Source organism: Bufo gargarizans, chromosome 3, assembly GCF_014858855.1.
Source record: "Bufo gargarizans isolate SCDJY-AF-19 chromosome 3, ASM1485885v1, whole genome shotgun sequence".
Classification (NCBI taxonomy): Eukaryota; Metazoa; Chordata; class Amphibia; order Anura; family Bufonidae; genus Bufo; species Bufo gargarizans.
In genome coordinates this window covers 148,615,510-148,634,265 of record NC_058082.1, presented here as the reverse complement: position 1 = coordinate 148,634,265, position 18,756 = coordinate 148,615,510, and the positions used below count along the sequence as shown (strand labels likewise).

At 42.4% G+C, this 18,756-nt stretch overlaps 1 protein-coding gene across 1 annotated transcript in view; it reads left to right on the top strand.

The window, feature by feature from the left end:
- Positions 1–1,536: 1,536 nt before the first annotated feature.
- Positions 1,537–18,756, top strand: part of LOC122930585 (oocyte zinc finger protein XlCOF7.1-like) — a 31,323-nt gene continuing 14,103 nt past the window's right edge. The window contains exons 1-5 of the mRNA XM_044284075.1: positions 1,537–1,664; positions 6,073–6,215; positions 6,299–6,451; positions 6,534–6,657; positions 6,741–6,829. Coding sequence (XP_044140010.1) covers positions 6,144–6,215; positions 6,299–6,451; positions 6,534–6,657; positions 6,741–6,829 — 438 coding nt within the window. The 5' untranslated portion in view covers positions 1,537–1,664; positions 6,073–6,143. The remainder of the gene's footprint in view (positions 1,665–6,072; positions 6,216–6,298; positions 6,452–6,533; positions 6,658–6,740; positions 6,830–18,756) is intronic.

The window sequence follows — 18,756 nt, the reverse complement described above, 5'->3', positions numbered from 1 at the left end:
ATGCTACGTCCGCTGCTTGAAAAGTTACGAGCGAACAACCTCCAATATGCCTAGCTGTTTCCATTTGGGATCTCGATACTGAAAAATGTTAAACGGGTCATCATAAAAACCTCAGCTGACCTAGAAACCGCGTGGTCCATTCTGGGTATAGAGCCTGTAGAGGTCCCGTCCTGGTCACCGGCAGCGGACTTAGTACGATTACCTCCTTTACCTCAGCAAGAGGACTGGCATACTTTTTCTCGTCCGAAACCACAGAGAACCAAGCGATCATCCTCATCTCATACCAAGTCACCACCTCGCTGATCTCAGGAACTCACTATGTTATGTCTATCCTGAATTGGATTTTGTCGAGTTGAATGCAGCTTAATCGTAGCTGGTGCCGTTCCGGTTTTTATCCACCACGAGTGGGACTGTTCACACTGTTTAGAAGAAGATCTTCTCAGGCGAATTTCCAGATTGCCATTTGTTTGCTTACACTGGATTTGTGTTACCCTTTTCTCCTTTTTCTCTACTCCCCCCCCCCCCCTTAATCTCTCCTTTTGTGTTCTTTTCCAGGTCACAAGCAAGATGTTGCTTACTTCACTATATAGGAGCTCACATGAGCAGGACTCTGAACCAGATTGAGGAATGTTAGAATTTGAGTATATGGATATCCCTTATTATTAGGTCAAAGCAGAGTATTTGGATGTAAAGGGGTTTCGTCTGCCCCATCCCCCCCCCCCCCACGTGTATGCTTAGAACCATTGAGAGCCACCTGCAATATATGTGGTCATAGCTGGTAGATATGAGATGGATGGCTTTAGGATCACGTTTATAATTCCCTTTGGATGGTGCAGACGAAATGTCATGATTATGTCACTCTTAAGTGGGAGATACTGTCTCTTTTTCTGTCTCAGATATCCACTCCCCCCCTCCCCATATCCTACTTTGTTTGCTATGCATTGGTCTCCCCGGTAGCTATACTCATCTGCTTCAGTAACGGATTCGATAGACGATTTTCTAGTTAGTTGATTGCAAGTCTCTAGACAGGTTAATGTATGTGTTTGCAAAAATGTGATGGTTATATGCATATATTATTCTAAACTGGAGGCAAGGCGTTCAAACCACCCCCTCCCCAGCCTCCATTCTCTTCTTACAAGAGACCCATTTTAAGAAAAATAAAATTCCCAAGTTACCATCCAAATACTTCACGAACTGGTATCATTCCTGACATGGCACCTCAGCTTCCAAGGGAGTGTCTATAGCAGTACACAAATCCATTCCTATCAAAATTCTGAAACAGTACACTGACCTAGATGGCAGAATACTGTTTTTGAGAGCTCAGATTACTTACTTTAGCAAATTTGTATGCTCCTAACCACGGCCAGGTTTTCTGGCTTCTAGACACCTTGGACAAACTAAAATTGTTTGCAGACGGGCCGATAATTTTGGGTGGAGACTTGAATGTAACTCTAAACCCCTTGCTAGATTCCTCTACCAATAAGTCTGGCGTGCACTAGCTAGACTATGTTCTAAATTCTCTGAACTTTCTCTTTCAGACATCTGGCGGCTACAGAATCCCTCCGCTCGGGACTACTCCTATTTCTCTTCAGTTCATAATTCGCATCAAAGGTTGGATTACTTGATGGTCCACGCTTCTCTGTTACCATGGGTAACGACCACAGGTATCTCGGTTATAACTATCTCAGATCATGCGCCGGTCCATTTCTCCCTTACCTTAGCTGATGTTGTGCCCACAACATGGAGATGGCGCCTCAATGAGCAGATTTTAGAAAATACTAAAGCATTTCTAGATATACAATCGCAACTTAAGGTTTTCTTCGAATTAAACAAAAATTCAGGCCCAAAGAGTCAAATAATATGGGAATCTCATAAGGCTTTTGTTAGGGGCATATTTATCTCCTGGGGATCTAAATTAAAAAAGGAAATGCAAAAAGTCACAGATGATCTCTTAGAACAGATATCTACCCTAGAGAAAGAAGATAAAAATTCTTGCTCACGTGATACGCAAGAGAAACTGAGGGTTCTAAGAGAAAAGCTCATCACTCATCTACAAAATAAATCTGCCAAGGCTTATCTACATTTTAGACATAAGTTATATGCACATGGAAACAAAGGAGGGAAGCTTATGTCGGCCTTGCTTAAGAAGGAGAGAGCCAAGCAACATATTCATAAAATCAGAGACCACATGGGTAGGACAACTTCGTCTCTCCCAGAGATGGCAGAAGCGTTCCATAAGTATTATTCAGCACTATACAATATAGATAAGGCTGACAATGTACACAGTGAGCAACAGAGGAAAATTCTAACAGATAACTTCCTACAAGACGTCTCCTTGCCAAAACTAGACCAAGCAATGATTAACTCCCTTCTCGCTCCTATCACACGAAAGGAAGTATCTGTGGTCCTCGCCTCCTTCCCCCCGGGCAGAAGCCCGGACCGGATGGACTCCCATTGCTTTATTACAAAAAATTCCAAGATGTACTCATGCCTCACCTTTTAGATCTCTGCTCCTCATTGTTTGGAGGTGATCCATTGCCGAAGCAGACCCAAGAAGCTCATATAACCCTTATAGCAAAGGAAGGGAAGAATCCAGAAGAATGTGGGAGTTATAGACCTATATCACTTCTAAATTTAGATTTGAAAATTTGGGCTAAGCTTCTGTCCCTAAGAATAAAGAAATTGGGTTTTGTCCCGGGGAGGGAGGGGAGGACCAATACGATTAAACTTCTCACCGCGATACATCAAGCACATGCAGAATCTAAATCATTGGTCCTTCTCGGAGTAGATGCCAAGAAGGCCTTTGATAGAGTTAATTGGTTGTTTATGCGCTCTACCCTAATGAAGTTTGGCTTCCCAAATGCCTTCATAGAAGCGATATTTTCGCTATACTCTCAACAATCGGCCTCTCTGCTGGTCAATGACTATTTGTCGCCTCCCTTCGAGATAGCGAACGGTACCAGGCAGGGCTGTCCTCTTTCCCCCACTTTATTTGTACTGGTGATGGAGACATTGCTTCAAAGAGTAAGACAACACTCGTGCATTAAGGGCTTTCCTACTCCTGAAGGGGAACTAAAAGCTTTAGCTTTTGCAGACGACTTATTGTTTCTATTGCCTGAGCCAGAGGTGGGACTGCCCTGTCTGGTAGACCTGTTTGAAGTTTTCAGGGAGGTGTCAAATTTCAAAGTGAATGTCACGAAATCGGAGTTGCTAAATATTTCCCTCACCAAACAAAATCTTAGGAGAGTCAAAGACATCTCGCCTTTTGTGTGGGCCTCTTCTTCCCTCAAATACCTAGGTGTACATATCCCCTCGTCCATACACAAACTATACGATATGAACTTTCGTCCGCTCCTTACGGAAATCCAAAAAATCCTCTCAGACTATGATATTCCTCTGATCTCATGGTTTGGCAGGAAAAAATGTCATTCAAACATATATCCTTCCCAGGGTCTTATATAAGATGCAAATGTTACCGATTGCTTTGCCACAAATCTTCTTTGCCAAATTAAGATCACTGTTCTCAAGCTATATATGGAAGCAGAAATGTCCTCAATTGGCACATGAACTCCTAGTTAGACTTCCGGGGAAAAGGAGGGATAGGTTTGCCAGATGTGCAAACACTATATAAAGCGATTCAATTGAGAAGATGGATCAATTTGACTGGCTTCTCTGAACCGCAGAACATATCCAAGTGGTCTGCGAAAGCTTACAAGGGAGATTTATTATGAGATTTGTGGATTCCCTCCAAAGCATGTAAGAAGTTTAACCCACTTGACAATAACCTACTCTTCAAAGGTGCTTCTGATGTCTGGACATCTTTATCACCCTCTCTAGCTCCTAAGATCTCGCCATTATTGCCTCCTAGCTTGATACCTGTGGTCGCTGGTAGGGACTCTTTGACCTTCAAACCCATGTGGGACCAACTAGCTCATGTAACAGTCTCAAAACTATTCCCGAGCGGAGGGACTCCCAGTTGCACAGAACTACAAGAATTGCTTCCAAACTTCACTCTCACATTTCTGCATATTTCACACTTCAACAGATGTTGCGCGGACTTCCTACAAACCAACTATCCCTTTAGAGAACTCACTGACTTTGAATCAGAACTGTCGTCTACGGTTTCCAGGTTTGGTAAGCTTTCTAAAGTGGTATCGGTAGTGAGAGAGGTAAAAAGCCTGAGCAGCCCTGGGTTCATTTCGGCCTGGGAAAAGGAATTGGGTCTATCTTTCACGGAGATGGAAAGAAATCAAATTCTTCAGAATTACCATGGTTACTCTAGATGTGTACGCTTGCAAGAAACACATTACAAGATTTTAGCTCGCTGGTAAGTTTCTTTGAGCACATGGCCTATCTCCCACAAATCAGTGTTGGAGGTGTAACTCTCAGGTTGGTACACATACCCATATATGGTGGGACTGCATGATCATACGCTCCTTTTGGTCTGAAATTGAACATATAATAAAATAAATTTTGGGTACACAACTAACGTTGACTCCGGCCCTGGTTTTACTTGGGTCTCCTCTGTCGGATGCACGCCCACACCCATCAGCCTTGATTAATCATTTTTTGGCAGCTGCTAAATCTTTAATCCCCTTGAAATGGCTAAATACTGTTCCCCCTTACACCAACGAATGGCTCGAAAAAGTACATCAAATATGTAGGTTTGAGGAGATGTCCAGTAGATCATGTCGCACTCATTATAAGTTTCTCAAAACTTGGGATGCTTGGTTGAAATCATCATACTGTGGTGAAACACGAACAAATCTTCCCCCCTAATACCTGAAGGGATGGGTTCCTGAAGTATATTTACTACCCCCCCCCCCCCTTCCCTTTTCTTTTCTTTTCTTTTCTCATTATATGATGTTATCAGGATATGTACCTCAGTATGCTGTAATACTAGTCATATACTGTATCTTTAATGTGTCATGTTATTCATTGTTATTCATAGCCCCGAATGGGGTGTGTTTGTATTTTGTCATGGCATTGGTGGATAACTTTTCTAGCTATCCAAAACAATAAAAACACAGATGATAAAAAAAAATTATAATTGGTGACAGTGGCCACAGGGTCCCCTCCCCTCCTCCTCTTTGGTGGTGCAGTGTCAGTTCCAATCGGAGCCCCAGCAGTGTAATCCTGGGGCTCCGATCGCTTACTATTGCAGCGAGGACGCTACTGAAGCCCTGCCTGCCATAGTCAGCTCCCTGATGCTGTGTGTACTATGCACAGGGTAGCAGGGAGAGTGTGAGGTCCTCTATTAGGGTGAATAGGAGAGGGGATAAAAAGATCCCAGGTTCTTGTCCTTAAGGGGGAAATAGTAAATAAAAAGTAAAATTTTTTTTAAAAAACACACCTAAATATTAAGTATAAATCACCCCCTTTCCCAAATTTACATATAAAATATTTAAACAATAAATAAATAAATAAACATATCACGGCAAGCGCCGTACCAGGAAAAAAATTTAAACTGCGCAATTCGCCATTTTGTTTTCCCATTTTGTCCCCTCAAAAAATAGGATCAGACTGTTCCATTATGGACTGGACGTTCCATAAAATGCGAAATGCACGCAGCTTTTTTTTGGTGTTTTATTTTTTTTCGCGTGGTGTCGAATGGTATCGAGTATCGCAATACTTTTTTATGGTATCGAAACCGAATCAAAATTTTGGTATCGAAACAACCCCATAGTGCTGGTCCCAGCTCCTGTCCTGTCTCCTCGACCGTCATAGTTCTGGTCCCCAGCTCCTGTACTGTCTCCTCCACCGTCAGAGTGCTGGTCCCAGGCCTCCTGCGTCCTGCCTCCTCCACCATCATAGTGCTGTTCCCCGGCCTCCTGTGTCCTGCCTCCTCCACCATCATAGTGCTGATCCCCGTCTCCTGTGTCCTGTCTCCTCCACCATCATAGTGCTGGTCCCTGGCCTCCTGTGCCCTGTCTCCTCCACAATCATAGTGCTGGTCCCCGGCTATAAATGGAGAGAACACAACATCTACTGTCTCCTCTTATTATCTCCAGTAATTGTATTGTATATGGTATTTTGTGTGATTTTACATCTGCTCATCTTCTCTCCATTCAGGTTTCTAGAATATAGGATACGCTCAGTGAATATCTTCTGTATAAGATACTTCTTTTGATTGACCATCAAGGATGAACAGGGACAAGATGGCAGAGAGTATTATAAATCTCACCCTAGAGATCCTCTTCCAGCTTACTGGAGAGGTAACAGATGAACATGACTGGAGAGGTGAGGGACTCTGGAGATGTATGGAGTGATATTTATTACTGTGTCTCTCCATAACCAGGACTACACAGTAGTGAAGAAGACCTCTAGTGAGCGCTGTCAGGTTCCTGTGTCTAAAGGATGGGAAGGAATCCTAAGCCCAATACATAAGGAAATTGATAGTGAAAATATCCTAGAACTCACCAACAAGATGATTGAGCTGCTGACTGGAGAGGTGACACTGCTGGGAATGCTGGGACATTATATAGGAACGCTATGAAGGGATCTAGGTGATCACTGTATCATTGTATTGTCAGGTTCCTATAAGGTGTCAGGATGTCACCGTCCATTTCTCCATGGAGGAGTGGGAGTATTTAGAAGGACATAGAGATCTGTACAAGGAATTCATGATGGAGGGTCACCGGCCTCTCACATCACCAGGTAATAGACATGACTAAATACACACGTCCTCTCATTATCTGTATGTAAGGAATGAATTCAGTCACTGGATTTGTTTCCTACAGTTAAGGAAGAGAGAAGAACACCAGAGAGATGTCCCAGTCCTCTTCTTCCACTGGATGGTTCAGAACATCATTATGTCCCACAAGATCAGGTAGATGGAGATAAGATTTCATGAAATGTGTGAGGATCTTTTGTTCAGTCTTGTTTTATCCGCCAGTATATATGTTTTATCATTGTATGATGGGAAAGGTGGAGATGGCAGGATTACAGCTGACCATGGACATTGCATGTTGTCTGGATCTTCTCAAAATGTTCTGCCTATGGAGAGTTTTAAGATGGCCCCCTCTGTCAACTGCTGTAGATCTTTTGTGGTTGCAGAAGAGTAGGGCAATTGACATCTGTCATCTTTGGAGAGATAAAAGCGGTGCGGAGAGAAAGAAAAAAAGAGAGGAGCCCTTCGCACCCGTTAAAAAGAAATAAGAAACACGTACTAGGCGCCAAATCACTCGGTCATTAGTCGTACTGAGGATATATTTGGTTCTTATTTGTATATAGAAAAATAATAAAAAGACCTTCACCTGGGTCTAGTGAGAAAGCCAAGGGTTTAAAGAGCGGACCACAACCCTATAGTGGTGATATTGACAAATAGAAATTTTAAAATTAAAATAATAAAATCAGATGCACTCACTTCACAGGGGGGGGGGGGGGGCAGTCACTAGGATAAGCGCAAGACACCTGGGACTATCTTTCCCCCTTTCCGGCCCAGAGGCTGCAGAGGAGGAAAATGCAGAAACACCAGTAAAAAAAGAAGTCAAGAGCCCGGAACATGGAGAGCAGTCCCACATAATCCAGTCATCATCCCCAAGTCATCTAGAAAGGTCTAAAGGCATATTTAATCTATACAAGCACATTTTACAACATAAAGAGATAGCACTACTGAGTAGAGGTCTCTCCTTCTGCCCCATGGATACAATAGCTCCATTTGAATTTTTTGTTGATCTAAATCAATTTATGAGAAAACTCACTCTCAAAAGGCATTTTGCAGGTAAGATCCATGTACAAACTAGAGTGGAAGACAAAATAGAACCCTCCACGCAGAGTTGTCCACCCATTCAATGTGATCTTAAGGGTAAATCCTCTTTTTACCCCTTGGAGAGCAGAGGAGCCCATATAGAATGCTTCTATAATATAGTGCTGGAAGATCTAAAGACTGCACTTAGTGAACAAAAAGGAGACAGCAAAAAAGGCCCCTCTGTTCCCTACCTAAAAAGACCCTGAAAAAACCTAAACCCAAATGAACAGAAAGCACTAAAAAGCCTTAAGGCTAATAAAGAAATTGTTATAAAGAGTGCGGACAAAGGAGGAGGGGTAGTAGTTATGAATTCGGAGTACTACCTGGCAGAATCCCTAAGAATTCTGTCAGACTCTGACTACTACAGACCTTTAAAAGAAGATCCAACAAAACCCTTCAAAAAATCCTTATTTGATCTAATAGACTTAGGATATTCCGGGGGAATCATAGACAAAAAACTGAGCTCTTTCTAAAAACTGCACATCCGTCAATATCTAGGTTTTACTTTCTACCCAAAATCCACAAAAATCTCCAAAACCCACCCGGAAGACCTATCATTTCAGGAGTGGGCTGTTTGACTGCCAATCTTTCTGCCTATGTAGATAGTTATTTACAAAAGTATGTACCTCTACTCCCTTCATATATAAGAGATACATCACATCTCATAGATTCCCTAGAATCCTTTCATTGGGAGGAAAATTATACCTGGGTTACCCTTGATGTTTCAGCTCTGTATAGCAACATCCAACATGCTCTAGGTACTGCTGCTATTTCTCAGACCTTACTTCAGGATCCTCATATGCCAGATCATCAGAAAGAATTCCTTCTTAAATAGAATTTATACTTCAACATAACTATTTTACATTCAATGATAAATTCTATATCCAAACACAGGGAACAGCGATGGGCACGAAGTTTGCCCCATCTTATGCCAATCTTTTTATGGGGGTTTTCGAACAGAGATTTGGCTTGCTGACACATCCACAAATTAAGTTCTATCGTCGATTTATAGACGACATTATCTTCATATGGCAAGGAGACAGCAAGGACCGAGTCCAATTTATTGAGCTTATTAATTCCAACCATTGGAATCTCACATTCACTATGGTACACAATCCAGTGGAGGTGGTGTTCCTTGATCTACATTTAAGCATTAAAAATAATAAAATCATTAGTAAAACCCACTTTAAGAATGTGGATGCGAATAGCTTCCTCGACTATAGGAGCTGCCATCATCCCAAATGGAAGTGTAACATCCCCTACAGCCAAATGAAAAGGATCAGGAGAAATTGTACAGATGATCAAACTATGAAGACTCAGGTTAGGGAACTAAAGGAAAGGTTCAAAGAAAAAGGCTATCCAAAGAAACTTTTAATGGAGTCAAGCAAAAGAGTATACCAAATCTCACAAAAGGAGAGTTTGAAACCCAAACCCAAACTCTCCGCATTGGAAAAAGTAAAAAATAATTATAAGTTTCATGGTTCAAGTTTGATTACTCGCTACAATTCCCAACACTCCCTCGTCAGGCAGACCCTAGTAAAAAATTGGCCAATCCTATTAAAGGATCCGATACTGGGAAAACTGATCCCCCCGACACCTATTTTGATATTCAGAAGGGCCAAAACCCTGAAGAACCTGTTAGCCCCATCATGTCCAAAAATAGAAAGAAGTTCTTCCCATTGCATAAGAACTATCCCAAAAAAAACAAAAAAAACTTCAGGAAATTTCAAATGTAACAACATGAGATGCAAATTCTGCAATATGCTAACAAATGGTACAAAAGAAGTAATCACCCCCTCTAGCAAAGAAGTCTTTAATATTAAACAGAGGTTAGACTGTGGGACAACTGGGTCATTTATCTCCTACGCTGTCCTTGCAACCTCCTCTATGTAGGACGTACCACTCAATCTGCACGAGAAAGGATGAATGAACATCGGTCGAACATTGCGAGGAAGGTCACTACTCACAGTGTATCCAGGCACTTTGCGATGTTCCATGAGGGAGATCCATCAGGTCTAACAGTTACACTATTAGAAAAAGACATGAGATCCTATCAATCTCTATGCTGCAGGGAGATGTACTGGATTTTTCACCTTAACACCATTCGGTCTAAATGAGTCACTTGAATATATAAATTACTGAAGATGATATCTTAACTTCAGAATAAAACAAATATCCAGTTCCATTTATCCTATATGGAGCACAACTCCCCACGGTACTTAGAGTTTACATGTCCCCCCTTTTTTATGTGGATGTGTATGGTGTATATATAGATATATATTAATAAATGTATCTATATATTTGTCCATATTTTTAGTATTAGCATATCTATATACATTGATATTAGTGGTACTGCTATCTACCCCTCTCCCCCCTTGAACTGATCATGTTCCTACTTAGATTTATTTCCTATTTATAACTTTCTATAGTATGGCCCAAAAAATTTCTGAATTTGATATTTCATCACTAATTAATATTTTTTCACCTAATTACTTAAGACTTATTCCCCTACCCAATAACTACTTACTTACTTATGTACTAAAGTTTTTCTTCTCTCCCTTTTTTTCTTTTTTGGGGGGTCATACACCCATTATTATAAAGTAAAACATCTTTCATGAAACCCCTAAGAGCTGAGTATTTTGTAGAAACTGTGAAACGCAAGGTGGAATGCACATATCCACCCCCCTGCTACCATACACAGCCAGTCGGTTGCGTTCCAGGGTGGAACGCATCGCACTTGCACCCTCCCACATTACGGCAGTCTGCTTTTAATCCCCTTCCTCCTGCAACCAGAAGTGGATGGCGTTGCGTTCCACAGTGGAACGCATCGGGATCAATAACTGTCCGGCACACCAAGTGCATGGGAGAACGGAGCCATGCACTTTACCCCTAGAATTTTTCTTTACACACATTACTTCTTCTAGGTCACGTTCCCTGGCATTTACTAAACAACCGGAAGTGAATGGCGATGCGTTCCACAGTCTAACGCATCGCGTCCAGAAGTGTATAGTACCCTTCCAAACGATGCCGTCTAATCAAAAAAATATTATGTAGGATCTTCCCATCACATAAGCTATATAGAATGAAAGGTCATAAATGAAATATAAATCAAATAATCCCAATAAAACGATTCAATTTGATTCATACAAACAGGAAGTAGGAGGTTCTATAGATTCTAGTTGAAACACATGTGCAAATCAGGAGGCCACCTATAAATACTCCACCATAACAACCCATCCCAAGGACTCCATACTGGTCTAGGAATCTACTAAAGCACTCCTGAAGGTACAGATCCATTTATTCCACCTTTTTTCTTTTTATTCTTTGAATATATATATTTTTTATTTTTATTTTTTTTATATATTTTATTAATTTATAATGCAAAAGTTCATATCCATATTACAATTATAATATTATAAAATCCTTCAGTCCGTACATTTGTGATCTACAACATAATCAAAAATAATTTCATACAAGAATCCTTGCTTATGGAAACAGCAAGAATACAAATGGAGATCTCACTTGCTGGGGGAAAAGCGGGATACGTCCGCCATCCACAGCCTAATAAGGCAAAGCAAACACACAAAGCATCCCACTTGGCATATTGCTGTCTATACAGGGGAAAAAGTCCGGGGCCCGCAGCCCGGGCGGCCACCAGGGAGCGAGCGCGCACCCCGTGCACTCTCCCCCGAACACGGGTAGGAAAATTGACAGGATTGACAGCCATGTAACCATTCATACGAGCTCACATTGACCGTACGTAGCGGGCCTACTGCAATCTTTGATTGCAAGCATTCCATAAAACAAGTTTGGGGGTCCAGCAGTCTTCTATCGCAGTGGTAAAAGAACCTCTTACATATTTTACTGCCTCATCCCCATGTAGTTAAATTAAAAGTTTAATGCCCGACTTAACCGTACCTCACATATATCCACACTAGTGTCTCATATATAAAGGGACACAACTCGAGTATCGCTCGGTGATCACCGGTGTTTAGGGAAAATGTAAACATGAACACTACCCAAAAACCGGCTCTGTCCCGCTGAGAGAACACCTCTTGGTACCCATACAACGTGTGTCATATCACTGCCTGCAGTCGAGCCACATGTCTGACAGAGAGAGCCGCGTCCTAGGGCACACCCAGTCACCGGGCTGCCCGATATCCCGGGCCCCGGGTCCCCACCCACACCCGACACAGTACTATGGTTTAATTAAAGATTTTAACCATTATTTAATGCCGGAGGGTCCCGCCATCCCCCAGTATTCCTAGAGATACTCCAGTACCCAAATGTAAATCACCTCCTTTACTACTTATAATTCATATAGAAAAAGCCAGACTAGTAGGATCATCCCCATTCCCACCCCACCAAACCTCCCCCCCCACCTTGCAGTAAAAACAAAAAAGAGAGAAGGAAGAGAAAAAAAAAAAAAAATTAACCCAGATTAATTATTTAGGCTTGTCCCAGTCTGCCCACAATTTGCCCCACTTTAGATAGGATCCTCTTTGTTTACACAAAATCCTCTCATAACTTTTCACTTTCTCAACCAAACCCAACCAATGGTTGCAGTCTGGAGCGGAAGAGCAAAACCATAATCTGGAGATGAGAAGCCTGGCCAAGAACATTACCTTGATCAATAGTTGGCGTTTTGTAGGCTGGTAGTTAACCTCTGATAAATCTCCCAGGACCCATATCCTGGGGAGCAGAGGGACAACGATATTAAGTTTACGAGCCAAGTTAATTTGGACCGATCTCCAATAGCTGCTCACCATTGGGCAGTCCCAAAACAAATGTAGATGATCTGCCTCGGAATCGCCACAGCGTGGGCAGTCAGAGGAGGCTCTAAGTCCTCTCCTATATAACCACATAGGTGTCACATATATTTTGTGCAAAATATTGAATTGTACAACAGTGTGATTAAAATTATGTGAAACGAATTTTAAACTTTCCCCTATATTCTCCCAATCTGGAGGACCCATCTCTAAAAGTAAAGAAGACCAGGATCTTTGTCCTGGAGAAAGAACACCCAAAAAAAATTCTTTCATTAAGTGTCTATAACAATGTGATATTTTAATTCTCGTGACAGCTTTTTTACAGAATAAGTCATGTAGAAATTGCGGAGTATCTATAGAAAAAAGGTGACTATTCAAAGTACTAGAAAGTGCTGACCTCAATTGGAAATATGCATACCAAGCCACCTCTCCCAGGTTTGTTCTTTGCCTTAGCTCCGTCAGGGACAGAATTTGTCCGCCACTGACCACCTGATATAAGTACTGAACGTTCCTAGTCCTCCAGTACTGGCGACAACTCAAGTCCCTTAACTCCAAGAGCTTTGAATTATGCCATAGTGGGGTACAAATAAGTGATGCCTTGACTCCACACCAGCTCCTTATAACCAGCCACGTCTTTATAGCCATTCTGCAAAAGGGTATATACCCAATCTGTGGATTTGATAAGTAATCGGACTCCAGTATGGTAAAAAAATCCGAAAAACCTGAGTCTTTCACCACTCTGTTGCAGAAATGGCTACTTTCCCAATCATTAAAAAAACAAAGTTGAGAGGCCACAAAATAGCCCTTAAAATAAGGGAGGTTAAGGCCTCCCTGATTATAGGGCATAGAAAAATAGAGTGCCTTCAGTCTCACGCGCTTCCTCCCCCATAGTAGATCATTAAGCATCCGCTCTATCAGCCTAAAATACTTGTTTGAATATATAAATTAGAAATTTGTCTAGGTTTGTTCATATATGTTTTTTTCTTATGAATATTTTATGTGTATTTTCACAATCCATTTATATTTGTTTTGGCTATACAGTATTTGTTTTCATATCTCTGCACACATGGATATTTATCTTTTACTAAGTGTCTTATCGGATTTTTATTATATCAACTTATTGATTTTATATATTGTATATTATGAGCAGGCCTGATATATACTATATTTTATACATATATTTTTATGATCTATCTTTTGCGCCCAATGAATGATTTGGGGCAAAGTAATAATAATCTTCCCCATTCGGGTGTTGTATAGATGTGTGTGTATCTGTATACCCTTACACATACACATATATATATATATATATATATTTGATGCTTTTTAATTTATTTATTTATTCAAACACTTCTCTGTTGTAACCAAATTCCTTTATTTCTCCTGAAGAAGAGGGCATCAGACCCTCAAAACGCGTTGAGCCATATATTATTATTAAAATGATTGACCAGAAGCCACGTGTGTAGGCGGCGCTCAATTATTTATACTTCTACATGCGATCCTGGCCGGGGGGGGAAAGATAGTCCCAGGTGTCTTGAGCTTATCCTGGTGACTGCCCCCCGCTGTGAAGTGAGTGCATCTGATTTTATTATTTTCATTTTAAAATTTCTATTTGTCAATATCACCACTATAGGGTTGTGGTCCCCTCTTTAAACCCTTGGCTTTCTCACTTGACCCAGGTGAAAGTTTTTTTTATTATTTTTCTATATACAAATAAGAACCAAATATATCTTCAGTACGACTAATGACTGAGTGATTTGGCGCCTAGTACGTGTTTCTTCTTTCTTTTTAACGGGTGCGAAGGGCTCCTCTCTTTTTTTCTTTCTCTCCGCACTGCTTTTATCTCTCCAAAGGAGGGCAAGGGCAATCCTTGACCCACCGAAACACTTGAGCTGCCTATCCTGATCCATAACTGTGGACGAGCATAACTCCTACACATATATATACATATATACATATATATATATATATATATATATATATATTGTTCTCTGCAGAACTCACCTCCACCCTTTGGCGTCTCTGATAACCTCTACTCCAGTTACCTTTCTCGTGATTCCTGGTCCATCCCTAGGACCGGAGAGTTCCAATTGTACCGTAATCCTCTTTTTTTTGTATTACTATATCTGTCATCTTTCCCAGGGCCATGACTCTGTGGAGCACCCTTCGGGCATTTTGAACCCTCTGGTCTTCTTCCTTTGGCTAACCGGCAGTCTCATAGCTGGACCACTTTACTTAGGCTTTCCATCTGTATCTATCTACAGCTCACCAGCAGTTTGGTGGCTTTAGTGGGTTTCTTGGCCAACACTTTGTCATCACGAATTTTCCAGAAGTTTTCTATTTGGTTTCGATCAGGACTCTGGGTTGACCATTTAATTATTTCAATGTTTTCAAGGAACTGTTTTACCCCTTTTAGTTTGTGACAGGGGGCATTGTCCTGCAGGGCTGATTAAGCGATAAACACAAGGAAGGAACTACACGTCGTCGAAGAAGGTTCTGATAAGCATTTGCATTCACTCTGCCATGTAGCTGCATAAGAGGCCCAATTCTTGCTGCCAAAAATATTTCCCAAACCATGACACTCCCCCCCCCATACTTTTAACTGACTTCTGTACACACTTCCCCAGTTTGATAATGAACATAGGGGGAGATTTACCATCTCCTTTGCGCCTGGAAAGTGGGGTTAAAAAGTCACAACTGCAACTTTCTAAAAAGTTGTCGCATCTCCCCATTTTTGACCATTCTCGCCACTTTTCTGAAAGGTTGTGTGGCAAGGGCAGGGAAGGGGGTGTGGCCAGCAGCTCTGATAAATTTATAGTTTCCTGGTGTAAATGAAGCCAGAAATCTACTGCAGCACTTGCAGTGGTTAAAACAAGCTGTGGTCTTTTAATCCATATGACGTCAATGCAAATAAATGCAACGTTTTGGCTACACTCAAAGGGGTATTCCAGTAGGTGCAAGCTATCCACTATCTCCTCATGAGAACGTGGGTCTCGTACCCCCTGCAAGCCTCTTGCATCTCCCCTTTAATTGACAGTAGCGACCGGTCGCACATGCGTGCGGCCTCTCCATTAATTTCTATGGGAGTTCCCGAGATCTGGAGAAAGCACTCGCCTATCTCCGGAATACCCATAGAAATGAATGGAGCGGGGGGCATGTGAGAGGATGCAGCAGAGCACTCTCCCAGACAAGAATCCGCTAAAAAATCCTGATATCCCTGCATAAAACTAACAAAAAGCTCCCTGAAGCGATCCCCACAGTACCTGGACCTCAGCGGAAATGACCCACCACAGCAAATAGGAGAAGGAGGTAAAGGAGAGCGGGCCCGCGAGAAACAAGAAAGCGGGGGAGTGGGAGTGAGAGCTGCAGAGGTGGCGGCGCGACTAGAACAGTTCGCCTGTGTGGAACCCACTTGTACCTTGGCTGCAAGCAGGGACATAGTGACTGCCGCAGAGCATACACAGGGAGATGGCACTGTACACTGGGTCTACTCCCCCATCGCGGCAAGCTGGCAAGACCCAACTGTTCTGGAGGAGGGAGAGGACACCATCATGGCAGAAGCATCTGCACGGTGTGCCACAGAGGCAGCAAGAACTGAGCCTCAAAGGGGCATTACCAGAACCCACCATCTCAGATATCTTGAAAGCAGTTAACTGCAACTCCTTGCTAACGTCCCTCACCATGCAAGTGGGGAATCTAAGTGAAAATGTATCCTTCCTCAGACATGATATGAAGAAAGTATCTGAAAGAATTAAGGTGGTGGAAGACCGTGTTAGCTGTTTAGAGGACACTGTATCTCCTTTAAAGAAAGAAATGGGGACAATCACTCGAGATGTCTCATATTTGTTGGCTAAAGCAGATGATCTAGAAAATAGACTCAGATGGAACAACCTGAGGCTCATAGGTGTAGAGAAAACTGAGGGCACAAATGCTGTGTAATTTCTAGAGAATGAACAAAGTCTGACTCCCACAGACCACCACGGGTGGACGGGTTTCAGTTGTTGGTGTCAGTCTACACTGATCCTGGCAGGTTGGTTATCTCTGGCCTTAGTTGGGTAGGGAAGGAGTTAATCCTTCACTATGCTTGCTGGGTGTGGTCTGCCCGCTACACCCAGGGCTGTGAATATAGGTTTGATGCTCACTGACTGTGGGGCTGATGAAGTGTGGTCTCCTGTCTCACTGCAGTAAGCTGTATGGGAGGCTGATCGCACGGTCGGGCTGAGCTCTGTAGTCCGCTCGTCTAACAAGGACTGCCCAATTTCTGCAGGCTCAGCGAAGGACCAAAAGAAGGGATCCTGTGGCCGGAGCCAATCCCTTGTCCAGGCCGACACGTGGCCTGTCTAACTTGCACGAACTTGGACAAACCCGCCCCACGACAAGGTGTAGTTCTGACCACGGATGTGAGAGACTGTGTGAACAGGCACCAAGACGCCTGCAATGCTTGGGGATCCTTTGTGGGAGGTGGGGTTTATGGACATTGCTGTTGTGTGAATTGCACAGTTTTGATATGATGCACTGGAGTGAATAAAAGGGCATGGTTTGGACACAAAGCCTGTCTCCTGAGCCTCTATACTGCCACCGCTATCATCTGCCTACCAGAGGAAATCCCCACAGGTTATAAATACTGAAAATGTATATGTGGAAACTCCCACAGTGGTAAATAGGGCTAGGTGGACTGAAGTACAACGGATGTATAGAGATCAACTTGCAAATTTGCAAATCGCAAACGATTTCTCTGGAAACAAAAATATTTTGGATGGTGAGTGTGCGGGACACATGTTGGCCATGATTATTTAAGCCCAGCAGGGTCCTTCTTATGTGGGATGCATCCAAGATAGTGCGGGTAGTCGGGTCTCAGATAGTCAGAGTATTCAATGAATATTACCAACAACTGTATACCACCAGACTACAGAGTACTGGAGACGAGGTTAAAACTTTTCTAGAACCCTTGCGTTTACTGGCTTTAACAGCGGAGCAATGGGATAGTCTGGAAACACCTTTGAGCTTGGAAGAACTAGAAGGAGCAGTAAAAGGGCTTCCTAACGAGAAGGCACCCATGGCGGATGGGTCTCATATAGACCTGTATTGCTTTTGTGTACAGATGTCAAGCTGCTGGCTAAAGTTTTGGCCAACAGATATACTGTTATCCTCAGCTTGATTCATGGCGACCAAACAGGTTTTATGCCTGGTAAGTCAACATTAGACGGTTGCAGCTTAACCTGAAGATGTCTAGAGATACGATCGGACACAGGGCAATCATCTCACTCGATGCTGCGAAGGCTTTCAATAGCGTCGAGTGGATGTTTCTATGGAAGGTAATGGAGGCTATATGTTTTGGGCCTAGATATATGAAGTGGGTCCAACTCTTGTACAATCAATCAAGGGCACGGGTGCATACTAATGAATTACTATCAGAACTGTTTGCCATGGAAAGGGGCGCACGTCAGGGCTGCCTGCTGTCACCGCTGCTCTTTTCGTTGGCCATTGAACCTTTGACCCAAATGGTGCGTAGAGACCCTCAGGTTACAGGTCTTTGGTACGGGAATATAGAAGAAAAAATCGCACTGTACGCCGACGACATGTTGCTGTTTCTTGACAATATCTCAAACTCTGTACCATATGTGATTAGGCTGATTAAGAGTTTTGGCTCTTATTCTGGACTCTCTATCAACTGGGATAAATGTGTTATGTTACCCATAGACCCTATATCACAGAATGTAAGGGATAAAATACTGCTCCTGCGTGTGGATACCTGGGGATAAAAATTTCTTATAGGCCACAAGAATATATCGCTTTAAATCTGAACCCATTAATAGATAGAAGTGCACAAAAAATAAATAGCTGGTGCAAACTGCCTCTCTCAATTATAGGTAGGGCCAATTTGGTGAAAACTGTGCTCATGCCGCAGTTCCTGTATGTACTTCATAACAGGCCAATTTGGATACCAATAAAGTATAAAAAAAAAAACAGGGGTTGTTTAGATCTTTAATTTGGAACAAAAAATCTCCCAGAATTAGGTTAGAAACGTTACAAAGGGGTAAAGATAACGGAGGGCTAGCAATCCCCAATCCGTGGATGTATTTTTTGGCATTGCAAGCTCAACAATTCTAATCGTGGGGGAAGGAAGGTGCTTTTAATTTAGTGGGTATTTTAGTCTCACATTTGGTGGGGGGTAAGCCACCAAATTATATTTTGGAGCTCAGCTCAGATACCTGTCCACCAGACAGTCTCCTGGTT